This window comes from Diadema setosum, chromosome 13 (assembly GCF_964275005.1).
Source record: "Diadema setosum chromosome 13, eeDiaSeto1, whole genome shotgun sequence".
Classification (NCBI taxonomy): Eukaryota; Metazoa; Echinodermata; class Echinoidea; order Diadematoida; family Diadematidae; genus Diadema; species Diadema setosum.
The window spans coordinates 20,257,691-20,271,409 of record NC_092697.1 but is presented as its reverse complement, the minus strand read 5'-3'; the positions used below and the strand labels follow the sequence as shown (position 1 = coordinate 20,271,409).

General features: G+C 39.6%; 1 protein-coding gene across 1 annotated transcript in view; it reads right to left on the bottom strand.

Annotated features, from left to right (window-relative positions):
• Positions 1-13,719, bottom strand: part of LOC140236470 (uncharacterized) — a 180,883-nt gene that overhangs the window by 18,633 nt on the left and 148,531 nt on the right. Inside the window, exons 27-30 of the mRNA XM_072316394.1 lie at positions 11,612-11,743; positions 10,991-11,150; positions 9,849-10,087; positions 1,943-2,044 (exon numbers count right to left, since the gene is read on the bottom strand). Of these exons, the coding sequence (XP_072172495.1) occupies positions 1,943-2,044; positions 9,849-10,087; positions 10,991-11,150; positions 11,612-11,743 (633 nt within the window). The remainder of the gene's footprint in view (positions 1-1,942; positions 2,045-9,848; positions 10,088-10,990; positions 11,151-11,611; positions 11,744-13,719) is intronic.

The window sequence follows — 13,719 nt, the reverse complement described above, 5'->3', positions numbered from 1 at the left end:
TATTGAAACACTAACTTGAATGTATGTGCTTACCTGAATGTACTTCAAAGATGTCTTACAACATTTTTAGTTTGTTTGAAAATACACCTACAGTGGTCACTGCTTAATTGGGAGAGGTTGCGAGACAAGCTTTTCTCCCAGTAAGGCTGTGCTCCTGCCCAAGTGGTAGCTGGTATTGGCCAGTGCAAACCATACAACATGAAGCCCAGTATGTGGGCATTACACTATTCATGCACAGTTATTAAACCCACTAATAACCACATCAACAAGTACACATGCACTATGACACAAAGCGGCAATAAAAAAAGACATCAATCTCATAATTTTGGCAAATGCATCATCGGAGCAAACTTTCGTTCATTTGACCCATAAAATAGCTCTTTTTAGAGTTCACAGTACAAATCAAGTCACAATGCCTACAACCCTGAAGCAGCATAATGAGCCTTAAGCTTTCATTTTCTCACTTTACTGAGAATTGTTTTCGTCCACTCTCTGACCATATCTGCTCGTGATCACTCTGCAAGCACAATTTTATGACTGCTCTTATCCACTGTAGCGTGAGCACTCATGTATCATCTATCTGAAATTCCTGGTGAACAACGTAACTTCAACTCCGGACACTCCTACGGTCATCATAGCAATGGGAGATGGACCTCTTTCCAACTTATCTCCTTCTTCCTTTGCTCCACATCTCGAAGAAGTTTCGCATGCCTTTTACAACTATTCATTCACACACACTTCTTCACCCACACACACTCTTTCACCAGCTTTCAACATGAAAGCATGGAAGTTGTGTAAACTTGCCCAACTCTCTCTCTCTCAATTTATCTATCCCTCGGTGTCTCTAAACTCCATCTCTAATTTTGCCATCTTGTGGAGCATTCACCATTGTGCCATTTCAACTCATGTACCGGAATCATATTTTGTGTCGCGTTTTGTTCTTGTATATTTGCTAAACGGGAGAAGTGCAATAATTAAACTTTCAATCAGAGGACCATTTCCTGCATCATCAACTCCAGATGCAGCCCTAAAGTGCAGAGTATTTCATCATGTATAGAAACAACAAATGGAGAGTAGAAGGATAAATGATCTCCGATATATTAACATCCTACTGCAAAACCCCTTCAACCCTATCAATGTAGAGAGAGAGGCAGCACTCCTAACTCAGCGTACGTGTTAACATGCACATTACGACAACACTGCACCGACTCCGTCACATGCTACATTGTATGTCACACAGAGACACATATACACACACACTACACACATACTATGCACAAAGAGGGAGAGTATGGGCTGCATGTGGTGAAGGTGACTCTCAGTGATGCGTGCACTGAAGGGGTAGTAAGTGCGTGTATAGACGCTGACGGCGCTCAATAGAATGCCTGCGCTACATCCTACATGCATATTGGGGAATGTTTAGACTGTGAAATTGGCATAATCTATCTGGAATTTCATTGCAACTGATTGACAATCTGGAATTTGTTAGAAAATAACCATTCTGGTAAGGAAATAAAATCCCTACGATTGAATGTACTTATACGGATTTACTCACTAGTTTTAGACATTAACAACGGACAAAAGGAAGAATTTGTCCCGATCAAGTGGTTTATGGTTCCGATTAAGTAGTGGAAATAACATGTGAAAAATTTGTTCCAGCAAGTTTTGCTGCACTTAAGTGGGGTTCCCACTAAAGCGGTTCCCGACGAACGGGCGAGCACTGTAGAAGATGAATGGTAAAATTCCATCAGCAATTGAGGGATCTGAATGTTGTAATATACTAGATTTAAAATAAGTTAAAATAAAGCAATTGCTTATATTCAAAATGTTATTTATGTACACCAATCTTCATAAAAATTGGGAAGTTTTCACAGACAAAATTAATATCAGAATTCATGTGTTAACATTTTAAGAATGTGGCCATGTGATCCACAAAACTTACCCTGACTGAATTACATAATGCGTCAAAGACAAGCTTGCGATAGGGAAATTCTGCTTCTCCTACTGTGAGGTGTGCAAGGGCCATTGATGCTTCTTTCTTTACCTGCAAATGAAATCAGGGGAGTGAGCAGGTACATGTACCAGTCAAGCATGTGGGTCAGACATATTGTAGCTTCAAGAAGTTATCATGTGTAACATTCAAGTCATATTAACCACTGTATTTCTTTCCCACTTAAGTACTGTAAAATAACAAATTTTTGTGTGCATGAAACTTTCACTCGTTTCACGAGAAGTCAATATTTGCAAAAGTAGAATGCATGAAAAATTTTTTTGTTGTTGCTCGCACAAGGATTGAATGACAGTGGCAAATTAGTGAAAGTTTCATGCTGCAAAAATGGATGTCTGCTCCAATTCACAAAAATTTCATGCCGTGAATGTTAAATTCACCTTCCATGCATTCTTGCCTACTTATACCTAAGAAGAACATAACAAACTTGGGGGGGGGGGGGGGGGGTCGGGTCTTTGGGGGCCTCCAGGAGGGTATAGTGTCCATCTGTACATTGTATGGTTGGGGCACCACCTATCGACAGGGCACCTTCCCATCGACACCCTGCGTATCATGGCTGTTTGCGTATAGAACGAAAAAGTACGCGCGGGATTAAGTGTCATTAGCTATAAAAACAATAAAAACGAAGAAACGAAAATCAAACTCAAACAAACCAAGCTAAAAATTACACATCCGATCAGTAACGACGCATGGCTGTGAAATTCACGTGTATTACCTATGGCCTGTGAAATTCACGTGTATTACCTATGCTGTGAAATTCACGTGTATACCTATGGAGGAGAGGGGGTGCCGATCGCAAGGTTCCCTTTTTAGCTGCGCGAAGAAAACGGAACGCACGCACTAAAATTGCGCTATTTTAAAACGGAGATTCATGATCAACGAGACGGTCACGACATTCAAAACTGCAGTATTTATGGCATATTTGAGGTAAGAATTAGGCGGATTTGTATTATATTTTTAAAATAAACAAGCTACAGATCCTTAGGGTGTCGATACGTGGTACCCCCAACCCTACATCACATTGGTGATAATAGTAATACCTGCCAAGATTGTAGAAGACTTGACCATGCAGTTTTTAAGTACTCACACCTATGTATAAATTCAGAGTATGGATGGTTAAGGACAATTAAAAAAAAATATTCATTTGATCTCTCATTGAGATTTTCCAATTTTGGGGTGTTAGGGTCCCATGGGGGTCCCATGGGAGGGAAGGTGATGACAATGCCAGTCAAATTTGGTGACATACGTTACCATATTGTTGATTTTTTTTTTCAAGAAAAAAGATGAAAATCTGAAAATTTAGGCCCAATTTTGTTCCCCTCCCCCTCCCAACCAAATCCCAAGATCTGCCAGGAGCAAACATGGCAATCTAGATACTCATAGCACTAACTTAAACTGTAGCTCCAAAAAGATTCTGGTGGAGATCTCCTGCTTTGGGGGCCTATTGTTCATGAGCTTCCCGAGGGGGCATGGTGTCCTTTTGAACAAATTGAGATCCTATCTCCCTAGGAATGCTACATGTACCTGCAAAGTTTGGTGAATATCTGTCATATGGTGTTCAGGAAGATGAAAATGTTATAAAGTTTATGTATGCCACAAGATGAATAATCATCATACATGTAGCTCACTTCTTTGGCTCAGGTGAGCTACAAATTGGGCCCTAATTTGGTCCCTATAAGGGACCCCATGGAGGCAACTTCACATCTGCCATGAACAAACTACAGTTACCAATCTACTTACTTCCCCCCACCACCCCCTGGGTGAAGGGGGTGGGATGCAGGGGGTGGGATGGTGTCAATTTGAACAAATTGAGATTCTGTCATCCTAGGAACGCTACCTCCAATGTTTGGTGAGAAACTGTCATGGGGTTTTCAAAAAAGCTGAAAATGTAACAATTTGACTCATGCTACACGATGGACAATGAATGATAGTAACATGACAACGTTCATATACAGATACAAAAGTATATTTGAACATTCCAAACCCACACTGAACATTTTAAACACTCCTCTAAAAGCAATCCAGCATTGTTTAAAGTACCGGTAACGAAATCGATTATATGAGAAAATGATACATGTAAGTCTGCAAGCTTTCCAAGTATGGAAAAGATGAAAGTGCAACATTAATAGTACATTAAATGAGAACTTACAGTTTGAAGTTTGATCTTTATTTATTAACCCATTGAGGACAGGCTGATTTTGCTAGAACACGCATTTCCCATAGACACTTGCCAGAGTATAAATGTACTTGGGACTTGTCCTCAATGGGTTAAGGAGGAAGTTACTATATGAGATCCTGAACATGTGTGTGCTGTCAATATTCAGAGCTACAACTGTGGCTACTCTCTGGAGATCAAAAACGAGAACTTACACTTCTGTTTGAAGTTTGGGTGGGTGAGGAGGGCTTGTAATAACTTCCTCCTAAATATCAATGAAATAAAGATCAAACTTCAAATGCTAAGTTCTTATTTAATCTTCTATTTTATTTCATACAATGTATAGTTTCTCCGATCATCGCTACATGAGATTTTGAAGCAAATTGAGAGCCACATTTGGCACAATCCATGGGATGTAAAATTAATACTGTATTACATGTAGATTGAATTACTCCTTCTATTAACAATGACTCATCATACTCTATGGCCATTGCTCTCTCTGCATACATGTGGGCAATGATTTCATGCATAAACCATCCATTTGGTAGATGTCATGATGTTCCAAAGGACATCGTTCTTTTCATACAAACATGCATGCATGCATGTAGATTAGTATTCTAGACATCTGGTTATTTTTAGTTCTGCAGTTCTAGATAACTGGTCTCTTCATTTTCAGTTCTATTCAAGTTTTAAGAGGCAGTTCCTGATAAAGTGAGTTATCTTGTAAGACTGCCGGAGTAAAATTTCTCATGCTTTGAAGACATTTCCTGTAAAATCTCCTCAATGTTTTCTCTGATGACCATCCAGCTAAGGCTAGGATCTGGTACACTGGAAGACCTGCCATGGCAGCAGCTGAAGTTGCTGCTGCCCACAATGAGTGGGTCTTGTAAACATCAGTATCCACACCTGCTCTTTGTAAGAAGGTCTTGATCCACAGCAACAAAGTTTGTGTAGTTACTCTGCTGTGTGGTCTGGTGTAGCTTACAGAGAATGAGTTCTTGTTCCCATGAACTGTTTTCATGCACTGGACATATTGCTTTACATATCTTACAATGCACAATTTTCTATCAAGTGGGTATGCTTCTAGTTTAAACTCATGAAAATTGGAATTCCCTGCTTTGCTTTGTTTCAAGATTGGAAACACACATTTAGGCTCCCACTCAGGGTCATCTTGTCCATCTTCTATACATGAAAAGTATGTACACCATGTACTCCTTGTGCCAATACTAAAAGCCATTAGCATTTATACACACTTTGACTGTAAGTCCCTAAAGTTCAGCCACTTTGCAGGAGCCCATTTTCATAGAAACTTGAGAACTGAGTTATGATGTAATATTCCAGGTTTCTGTATATTTGCACATGTAAGCAAGGGATGGTACAGTATTGGTGGAGATGAGAATTGGGCTTTTAACCTTTTTTTTTTTTTTTCACGATCACTATCGATACCAACGGGTGGGACAACTCGGCCCACCCTCAACGGGTGGGACGAGATGTCCCGTGGGCCGAGTTAGCCCGGATCCGTCTTGGTAATCTTTTTTTTTTTTATGCAGGGGCTTTTAACCTTTTGCGAGATACCAAGAAAACACTTATGAAATAGTACAGAGCATACCATTTTAAGAGGAATTCAAAGTTTATTTGATGGAAATCGGGTTTGGAATGACTGAAACATCCAAAAACAAAGTAAAACAAAAAGATCATAATAAAGTGTGGGTCCTACACCTTATTAGAATTGCTCTTTTTTGGATATCTCGGCTATTTCAAAACCATTTTTTATCAAATAAATGTTGAATTCCTCATAGAATTACATGCTCTTTTATATTTCATAAGAGGTTTCTCATTATCTCACCAAAAAGTCAGAAACCTGAAATTAGGTCTAAACCAAAACTATACCATCCCTTTAAAGACCAGTGGGCCGAGTTGCGGTTGCATTTGAATTCGGCAAAGACTTCACCATTCCTTCCATCGAACAAGAGACCCGTGGGTCACGCGCTCACCTGAGTATCGCAATTTCACCTTCCATGCATTCTTGCACACTCATACCTGAGAACATTGGAAACTTATGTCTGCATATATGGTACCCCTGATTCCGCCAATCCCATGAACAAACTTGAAACTACAGTCACTAATGTACTAACTCGTAGTATTATCTAAGACCTGTCACTTCTGGTTCTAGAGAAGATTTTTAAAGATTCCTTAATTTTAGGGGGTTTGGGCCCCCTGGGGGCCCCCAGGTGGGCCATGGTGCCCATTTGAACAAATTGAGATCCTATCCCCCTAGGGATGCTACCTACCAAATTTGGAGAAAATCAGACATGGGGATCTCAAAGTGAAGATGAAAATGTACAATTTAGGCCCCATTAGGACCCCTCCCAAGCCCTCTCCCCTGGGTCCAAAGGGGGGCACCCCTGATTCCCCCCTGAACAAACTTGAAACTACAGTCATCAATGTACTAACTCATAGTATTAACTAAGCCCTATCACTTCTGGTTCTAGAGAAGAAGATTTTTAAAGATTCCTTAATTTTAGGGGGTTTGGGCCCCCCCCCCCCCTGGGGCCCCCCAGGTGGGCCATGGTGCCCATTTGAACAAATTGAGATCCTATTCCCCTAGGGATGCTACCTGCCAAGTTTGGTGAAAATCGGTCATGGGGTTCTCAAGAAGAAGATGAAAATGTAAAAAGTTTACGCACGACGGACGACGGACGACGCACGACAGACGCCGGACGAAGGGCGACCGCAATAGCTCACTTGAGCCTTTGGCTCAGGTGAGCTAAAAATCTAATTTGTCCAGTCTGCCCTGCAATTCCATGAATTCCTCCTTTTCTTTTTTTTTTCTTTTTTTTTGTGGATCTTCTTTTAACCCATATCCGCTGATCTACAGGATATCCCATATAGTTTGTGCAAACGCTGTGAATGCCTACCTACGGGATAATCTGTAGCAAAAATGGCTCTGACGATGACGTCATTTATATAGATTATAGCCTGTGAACTCTGACATGATATCCCACAGTCCTTTGCATATCTTCCTGTTACTTATATTTTCATTCGGATTTGTATTCACTTTGGAGGTTTACAGCAGGCTGCTGACAGAATAGGTCTACATCTATGTGGGATTGAACACTGCTGTAAGCGTACATATAGGCCTACTTTACTGTAGTTCCATCCATAGCGTCTATAGCCCATATTCCACTGTAGACCAAGGTTTAAACCCATTTTAGACTCACCTATGGTTTAGCTGGACCTGAAGTTTAATTTTGTATTCTGCTAGCGAGGTCTAGTGAAGCCCAAGTCTATTTCGGGTTTATATCAAACCCGAATTACACTTGGGTCAAGCCACCATGGTGCGCTCAGTGGAAGAAAAAAACTCTCTCTCTCTGAATACTTTTCGCTCCACAAATCCACCCAAGTTTATTATTGGCAGTGTATCAGCCACATGAATGTGATTTTCTTGGAATGTGAACAGTTTTACCGATATTTACATCGAACTAAGAGCATGCTGTATTTCTGCCTGTGACGAATCAGAAAGCACTGTATTAGTAGGCCTATACTCTATGTCCTTGTTTGTGTGTATGTGTGCGGTGCACATCACAGAATAAATAGCGCAGCTAGCACTATTCCTAGCTCATAGCCAGCCAGTTATCGCGCCGCGCCGGTGGCACGGTTGCTGTGCGCTGGATGGGCTGTCGATTAAATAGTGAATTCGGAATGGATTGACGATTGACCAAACCAGGACCTTTAGGTAGGAAAGTAAATAAAAGCTCTCCTTCGAAGGCGTTCACTTACGCACCCGAAAGATTGTGAGTTAATAAAATATGGAAACCACTTTAAGATTTAGAAATATAGCAACCCTGTTTTGAAATTAGAAGTAGATATTCTACCTATATCTAATGGTAGTCCTAGAATTGTAGTCTAGCTATTCAAATACTGGCGCTCTCTATTCTAAGCCTAGATCGCGACCTCAGGCTCTACCCTCTGGACTAGACCCCCTACATAGAGTTCTTGGTTTAGCCTTCAGGTTATTTTCATTGTAAATGATAGGTAAATATGTTTCTGACAATTAAGTTAGCTTGTGCATAATGTACATTGCATTGCATGGGGTATACCATGGAGCTACTAAGTAGCTCCATGGGTATACCAACAAAGGCAATTTTTACCAAGCTGTTTTCTGCTGGGCTTGTTTATCAGGCTAGCACTATGTCATTCTACGGATAGGCTAGGCGTAGGCCTAAACCAAGTCCTAGGCCTACCGACACTTAAATTAGACTACGTACAACAGACTCTTAAAAGTAGGACATAGTACAGGTGTCTAGTGTACAATTGCGTATCTCCTGTATAATGCGTGTGGCCGGCTAGCTGCTGTATCCAGCCACTCGTTTCATGCCATTGATCCATGGAGCTACTAATAGTAGCTCCATGATTGATCCATACAATTCACGCTCTGTGCGCTGGTACACATACGCTGCCTTACCAGTCATCGTTAGACTCGAATTAAACTCGCAATAAACCTCCTCCTGGGTAGGTTTAATTTAAACCGGATTTTGACCACAGCTGGATTTAGCAGAATACAAATTTAACCTCAGACTAATGTGGGTTTAAACTTGGTGTTTTAAACCCATTTTAAAATCACTTGATAGACCCACTTTAGATCAGACACTGGTTTAAACTTAATACAATTTTTTAGCAGAATACGGGCCTATCCTGAGTTTGTAGACCAGACTAGTCCGAAGAGCGCAGATCTTTGGGTTATTATTTTATATATTTTCATATTTCTAAGCATTATACTCTAAGAGTTAAATACCATCGGAAAGCTTAAATTATGAATATTTCAAAATTGATAGTTGTTTTTCTGTATAAAGGCTATGAATATTTTTCATTTAGTGGTTTCTTTTGAAAAAGCAATGTGATTATTCATAAATATGTAAATCACACAAAAATACTAAAATCATATGACATCACATAATTCAGGACATGACACTGATTTACATCTTATATGAAAGGCCACTACTTTCTCTTTGAATTGATGTATAGCTTTCCATAGTTTTCTTTTCATAAGTGTCAGTGACATCACCTTGAATTTGAGACAGCACAGTTTAGTGAACATACATTGTACGTATAATAGCCTCCGGAAGCAACAACCTGTACACTGCATTATGCGATTGGCTGATATGGGTTAAGGTCCTGAAATCTTACACACATTCCAGGTGGGTTTTACCGAGTTACATTTTTTCCATTTTGTATTTCAGGGTTTCCCTGCTGATGAGCGCTTGGGCTCAAGCTTTGTAACTATAGATGTGCCCATGGCAGTGCTCAGTGTTTTGCTGGTTTTCTGTGGCTTGGAGTGGTGGTGCTGCCTACTAGCATTGCCATCTTGTTCGTGGATTATGGTAAAAAAACTTTAATGGCTGAAATCTGTCACAATATCTCATTATTCTTATGAAAAATTGAACACAAAAGAGAGTTCCCCTCGCCAAGAAAATCTTTTTTTGGGCCGGTGCCTGAAAACGTGCTGAAATGTTAGTATTTTGTCTGTTGAGGGAAAGTTGCTTTCCCAGTGTCTTTAACTGACTGCGCACACGCGAGTGGGATCTCATGTAATATCAAACAATCGGAGAAATATGAAATGAAATGTACTGCAAATATGGTGAAATGGATGCACAGAGAGCCTATCAGTTTGCATGATTTCCTCACCTCTAGCAAGGGCATGGAGTCGGCATTCAGGATCTCTCCTAGTCTTTGTACCACACTCAGCTTTGTAGCGCTTGAGGTCCCGTTCCTGCTTTCAACAGAATCAACACTGCTCTTTGGTGACCCCTTTGAATTGTTCTTGCCCCCTTTGGAAAGGGGTATTGGTCCACTGCGGCCAATTTCAGCGACAGCTGTACAAGCTGCCTTCACAATTGTGGGATCATCGCTCTCTAGTTTAACGACTGCAGGAAAAATGAGAAAATTTCACGAGCCAGGCCTTTTCAGTCAATTTCAAGCATTTCACTTGCAAATTTGTACCCCATGTTTTTTAACATCATATGATATCCCATACAAACTATTTCGCTATGAAAAAAGTGATTTCAAATTTTAACATCATATCAAATGAAACGAACATTGCATGATGATATTAAATTCCTGTTCAATGTTATCACTGTCCCTCCGATAGGACGTAAAATGAAGTTACGTGCGTGATAGAGCCACAACCCACGCACGTAGAAGATCCTACTTCATTCATTAATTGCTAGGGCAGGGTGCATTATCCTGGTGAAGTGGTACACCCCCCCCCCCCCCCCAATTCTTTACTAGAAAGGAGGCCTTGGGACAAGGAGAATGGTCACATTCACCCATCATAAATTATCCTGATCTAAAGACAGAGCATGAATCATGCTGCAATGTTGCCTGGAGGTTAAAATAATTAGCAAAATCGTCTCAAGAGTGAAGTGGTATGGGGAGCCTGATGCAGAGGTTTGAAAGGAGCCGTGGTAAGGGTTTGCAGGACTGGTGGGAGACTCTAGCAGAAAACAGGAGGTTTGGGAGGAGGATGTTTTAGAAAGAAGGCTCAAACAGCCTGATGAGGACAGGAGTTACACACTGAGGAGCCATCCTGAAACCCACATAAATAAAGGCAAGAGCTGACCTTTACCTTCAGAAGACACTTTTTTTTTCCTCATGAAAAGTTTGTCTCCCCACCCCTTCCAACTAAGCAGGGGCCATTGCAATGGATCTATAATAGTAAAGCCAGTCATGTGGCCCAAGAAGGCCTACTGTATTAATTAGTGCAATTCTATCATTTGTAGTGTTTACTTGAGATTTGAAGATACACTATAAGGACTAAATATACTAACCAATTGCCTCAGTAGCTCTCCTATACACATTTCCTTCCATCATATTTTGTGTGTCTGTCAGCTTGGTGAATGTGTCCTTGTTGGCAAGGACCTCCTTCTGTATTTGCCGGCCAATGATATAGCCAAGAGCCCAGATCATGGCCTGTGAGATTTCTGTGGACTGGACAGCATTAAAGATACACAAAAACATAGATATGAACACCAAACAACATGCACTTACATTATGATATTATTTTGTAATGCTGGAATAAACACATAACTTATTATTGCATTTACAATAAATATGTTTGTGGAGTAAATTAAGAACATAACAATTGCTGACAAATATAGCATTTTAACAGATGCTAATTTTGATTTGCTATCATAAAAGAAGATGATGTAATAGCCAAAATCATGCAGTCAAATGCATGTTGTTATAGCGCAAGGTCATGTTGTACGATACAAGCATGTATGGTCTAAGGCATATCGTGCTATCATTATCTTCAGTGGATAAGCTGCCATGAAATAACATATGAAAAAAAGTACATTGCAATATGTCATATGCTCTATCAAAGTAATAAACTGTCTTTACTAGTATACATGCAGTTGTATTTACAAGAATGTAATGTCATTATTACTAACCTCTGTGTCAAGCTTCATTGTTAACTGTGTAATAGTGTCAATCACTACACTGGGTGGGGTGTAACACAGCACAACTGCCATGAGTTGGCCAGCATAGAAACGCACTGCTTCATCATCAGAGTGTAGCAACATCTTGAGGAGATACATACACATAACACACATAGAGTTAATGGTTTACTTTATAACATAATTGGCATTATTTGTGCTGTAATACCATGTGACATTAGTTCTTTCAGCTTTATTCCACTTGATACATCATTTGGTGTATGATTTTTCATGGACTGTACTATACTATATCCACTATAAATGCATTAATAATCCTCATACAAATCCATTTCATCAAGGCTGAAGGCTGAGGTGATGTAAAACTGCACCTGGGCTATTTAGGCATTTGCAGTGCATATACATGTATGACTCATCACAATATAAGCATTCATACACAGTCACTAAGCACTGTTTTCTAATTTTTGCATCTTTTGCTCCTAAGAATTTTTAAGCTTTACAATGGTACCTGCATATGATTTATTTCACTTTCTTTACAAGATCCTATCAATACACTACAAGAACCTAACAACCAAATATGTACATGTACTGTATGGTGTTGTGAAAATCAACTTTGAAATCAATATGACATGAAAAAGAAAGATTATGGGTTAAAAGCAGGATGTCAAACTTTGTTGTTTCACTTGAACAATCCTTTGTTGATATATTTTGCGTCATACTAAATATACAGTACGCATCCACTGACATTAACATTTTTTTTTTTATTTCATCCATTTGTATCATGTATCATGTATTTTTTTGATACCTTTGGGTAAACTTGGAACAAGTGCCCAACAACTGTGCTTCAGAAAAAAAAAAATATTCCCAAACATATGAAAAACTTGAAATTTTGACAAATCTTTGCATATTTTGAAGTCATAGAACATCTCACCTCCCCCTTTTTTGAGATCTTTATTTGCAACGCATATAATCTATCAGGGGACCATGGTGCTTAAAGTTGAGAGGTGGTGGCAGACAAGACTTGTTCAATGCTATTAAAAAGAAGTACCAGCTCATCATGGTGTCTCTCTCACAAAGCCACTTTGAAAGAATGCAGTGTCAGCTTTTCCCATGGGACGCAAAAAGGATGCCAAAGGTTACAATACAGATGCAATTTTCAAACAGGTAAGGTTACTGTAGAAAATGAGTTGCTGCAGATATTGTACATGTTGCATATTTGCACCAAGGGCTCAGCTAAAAAGGTTGTGGGTAGGTTGTTGCAGCGCAAGCTTGCAGCAGACTTTTCAGATCATCAAGTAATAACAGAAGGTTGTCATAGATGACTTCTTTAGAAAGCGCTGACCTCATTAAAAGTCATGACCATGATGAAGGATGACAACACAAGATGGGTCATGCTGGTTGCTGATTCCAGAGCAGAATTTTGTGTATTATGATACAACACTGAGATATGTGAAGTAAAAATTTCAGTTTGTTATCATTTGCAATTATTATAGATGGAGTATTGAAACTAAGGGATGTACAGTTTAAGAGTTACAAAATGTTGGAATATGTTAGTAAGAGAAGATGCTGTTGCATGTGACAGGACATGAATTTTTAATGGTCTTGTGGCTGGCTAAAACATCGCTTTGTCATTTAAGATATATGTCATCTTCATTTTTTTACCCATCAACCATGATTTGTTTGATTTGCTACGTTTTGCGGGAGGTCAATGTATATTTGGCTATATTTTTATTGATTTTTCATCCTGTCAGCAATGGCTTTGGATACATTGCAATAAAGTATAGCTATGCAGAGTAATGCTACTGACACAACAGAACCTTTGTCCTCTTTCTTGGTCTTTAAGTCTTTTAATTTTTTTGTGTTTTGAAGTTTTTGTGGCATGCAATTGTCATTTTAGTTTTCATATGAGCATCTATTTTACATCTGCTGGGTTTTACATTGTTTTATGGCTTTTACCCATCTTGTCCGCCTTGTGAGGCTTGTCATTTTAGTCTCTTTCCATTTTTGGCTGGGTTTGCCTGACCTCTGGACCTTATGCCCCCATTATGGAATATTGTGTCCTTAGGTATTGGATGGGATATCATGGCCTCTTCAAGACACCATAT